Below are 3,313 nucleotides of genomic sequence, written 5' to 3' on the forward strand. Positions count from 1 at the left end.
ATTTTTGAAAGTGAATATCAATATGCTTTCCTATTTGCATTTATGTTTCCTCCTCACAATCTAACTTAGGAGATTCTGACTTTGATTTAAATCTTACTATATACGTGAAGAAAGAATTGACATGACTTTGGTCAAATCATTTACCTTCTTTCATCCTCAATTTCCTTGTCTGTGAAATGATTTGATTGGACTAGAGATCTTTAAATTCTCTACCAGTTCTAAAATTCTGAATTGTACTACATCTAAATTTGATTTTCATGTATAGTATTTTTGGGAAAGGATGAGAAAGATAAAACTTTGTATCTTTTTTCTTGTTTAGCAAACAATCTAGTGTCCTACCAGTGCTTTTGTTTCTTCCTTTCCCATTATAATGATATCTATATTCTGGAGTTTCCATGTGATTGGTTAGTTTCTATTATTGAGACATCTAACCAGAAGGGCATCTGTGTTTCGAAGGGGGAGGGGCAAATTCAGAATAATAAGGCAGCAGCATAGAAGATGCTGATGACCTTGGAATCTGAGCAAGTCCTTGAACCTCTATTTGCTGTAGAGTCTACAGATAAACCATCCTATTCTAGGATTTATCTACTATATCATAGAAAACACTTATAGCAAACCCTCATGACAAGAGGTAAGCAGTTCACCTTTCCAGAAGCTGTCACTGCTGCTTCTCCTAGTCGGTTTCCATCCCATCATTAAAAATGTAAAGAGCTGGCTGCTCTGCAGACTGGTGAGAGAAAATCTCTGGCCTTCTGGGAGAGGTTTAGTCATGCTTAGTTTAATGGAAAGTTTAAGGAAGAAAGACAAATAGTATAAGTCACATGAACGAACACAATGTTAAAAATTTGGGCCAGAATTTTAAGCTGATTCTGATATTAAAATTTTCTCAGTCACAAAACCCCCTACTTAGTATAGCTATTACTGCTTATAATGTTAGAGGGCTCAGTAGAATAAATAGTATCTATACTAATAGTATATGCATTATGTACAAATTGGCAATTTAGCATCTGTCGATATTTATTATTCTTAATTCCTCTTTAATTTCCTTAAGCCCAGATGGTTAATGTAATTCTAAGAGAAAGGAACAGGAGTAAGTAGAGCGGCCAAGGACATATTTAGGCCAAGCTAGTTATCCCACCCAGAAGTGTTTTGACTCACTCATTGAACAGAAAAAATATTGCACTTTGAAATCAAATTTGTTGTTCAGTTGTGTCCAACTTGTTATGACCTCATTTGAGATTTTCTTAGCAAAGATACTGGAATGGTTTGGCATTTCCTTCTCCAGCTCATTTTACAGATGAGAAAAGGAGGCAAATAGGGTGAAGTGAAGTCACTTGCCCAGGGTCACACAGCTAGGAAGTGTCCAAGGCCAGATGAAGAGGAGTCTTCCTGACTTCCAGGCCTGGTATTCTATCCACCTCATTGCCCAACCGCCCCCTTGAATTCAAATAGTCCACCTACAATTTTTGAGAGAAAATGCACCTGATAGTACTTAAAGTTCATAGCTGAGATAGCTTGCTGTAGGATTCTCTCTGTAGGACCCTCTTCAAGTCATAACCTCTGGGTACCTTAGACAACTCCTTAGGACTTTGTTATTAAGCCATAGCTAGGTATTTAGTACTTAACCTCACTGGGTTGTTGTGAAGATAAAATGAGATAATATTTGCAAATGCTTAGCTCAGTTCCTGACACACAGCAGGCTTAATAAATGCTTGTTCACTTGGTCCCAGGACCCCCCTCCCCTCTCCTTGTGATTTTCATGGGTGGAAGAAATTCCCACAATTATTAAAATATTTCCTATTATGATATGGGGGGGGGGCGGGGAGGATCTTATTTGCAGTTTCTCAGTTTCTCTCCTAAGCAGCACCCACTGAGTGGATAGCACTGAGTTTAAGTGCTAAATGGTTCCAGAATGTGGATTTTAAGCATAGTTTTTCACAATTAAATGGGGGAAGTGAGGGAAGCAAGAGAAGAAAAACTACAGCAGACAACATAGCTTAAATAACGTATGGCTATACACGGGCATCACAAGACTTATGATTCCTTTGACTCTTCATTCCTGGTTCACTTTTTATCTTGTTCAGTTTTTTTCCTTGACAGATGATCATAATTGTCCAATGATATTAAAGAAGCCACACGTACATAGTTCTGAGAAGGGGAGGTACAAATCAGATTAAATGGCACCTTCCTCCCTTCCTTCAAGGAGTTTAATCTGCCTTGTATAATAGGGCTGTAATTCATATGCTTGACTGGGCCTTGTGAGAGGGGGTCAAGAAAGCCCCTTTTCATTTGCATTTTTAGTCCCATTCTTGGAGTCCTGGATGCCTAGCTGAGTGCAGCTTCCCTAGTCGAAAAGCCAGGAGACTAGGGCGGTTCGGGTGGCCCCAGACACTACCAGTATTTTTTTTGTAAAAATCCACAAAACATGTAGATTCGCTTAATCTTTCCTCCTCCCCTCTTCACATGGAAATAGGCTAGTGTGGTTGCCATGTGTCTATTTAAGAGCGATTAACACTTGCTTGCCAAAAATCCCTCCTTGGGCCATTTGGGAGCTGCACGCGTTCGCACCCCGCCTTGTTTACCCGAACTGGCCTTCACGCTCAGCCTTTTTGTTTACCCCGCTGGCCGGAGGTCTGTGATGGCGTGGGGAGGGGGGCATTTCTTAATATGCATCAGGCCATCTTGGCTATATAAAGAAGACAAGGGCTGCGGGGTGTGGGAGAAGGAGCTCCTGCCTTGGTGACTGGGTGTATACATGGAGAGCTTGGAGAGCTCGGAGCCCCGACCCCTCTGGGCCAGCTGCTGCCGCTTGCTTCCAGAAACCCCAGCTTCTCAGACCCTGAGGCCAGGGAACAACCCACGGTATTCAACGCCTCAATCCCTCGCTCTTCCCTATGTTTGACTTAAAGATCCCAGTTTCTCTTGCTCTCTTTCCCCCACTTCCCGCATATCTCTCTCTCTCTCTCTCTCTCTCTCTCTCCTTCCACCCCAAACCTCCCTCCACCTTCTCTCAGGAAAGACTTAACCTCTCTGCTTCATGATCACGACAGCCGCCTTGCCTCTGACTCACACTTCTCTCCGGTGTCCTTGCTCTCTTCCCCACACCCCCGCGACTTGCAGGTCGCCCGCTTTTTGGAGACCGTGGCTTGGCACCCCGAGAGAAGAAGCGGAGAAAATGCAGCCCAACCCCAAGGATACCGTAAGTGGCCCTTGTCCTGTATGACCCAGAGAAAAATGCAGACACTCAGGATGGAAGGGAAGAGTAAGGAGAGAGAGAGAGAGAGAGAGAGAGAGACAGACAGACAGAGAGAGA

The 3,313-nt window shown here is 42.9% G+C and overlaps 1 protein-coding gene across 1 annotated transcript in view; it reads left to right on the top strand.

Annotated features, from left to right (window-relative positions):
* The first annotated feature begins 2,593 nt into the window (after positions 1 to 2,593).
* RIPPLY2 (ripply transcriptional repressor 2) overlaps positions 2,594 to 3,313 on the top strand; it is a 5,987-nt gene continuing 5,267 nt past the window's right edge. The window contains exons 1-2 of the mRNA XM_069065050.1: positions 2,594 to 2,862; positions 3,121 to 3,199. Coding sequence (XP_068921151.1) covers positions 2,756 to 2,862; positions 3,121 to 3,199 — 186 coding nt within the window. The 5' untranslated portion in view covers positions 2,594 to 2,755. The remainder of the gene's footprint in view (positions 2,863 to 3,120; positions 3,200 to 3,313) is intronic.

The sequence above is a fragment of the Petaurus breviceps genome, unplaced genomic scaffold (assembly GCF_028583685.1).
Source record: "Petaurus breviceps papuanus isolate PSGF00001 unplaced genomic scaffold, PetGlider_PUasm1.0 90667, whole genome shotgun sequence".
Classification (NCBI taxonomy): Eukaryota; Metazoa; Chordata; class Mammalia; order Diprotodontia; family Petauridae; genus Petaurus; species Petaurus breviceps.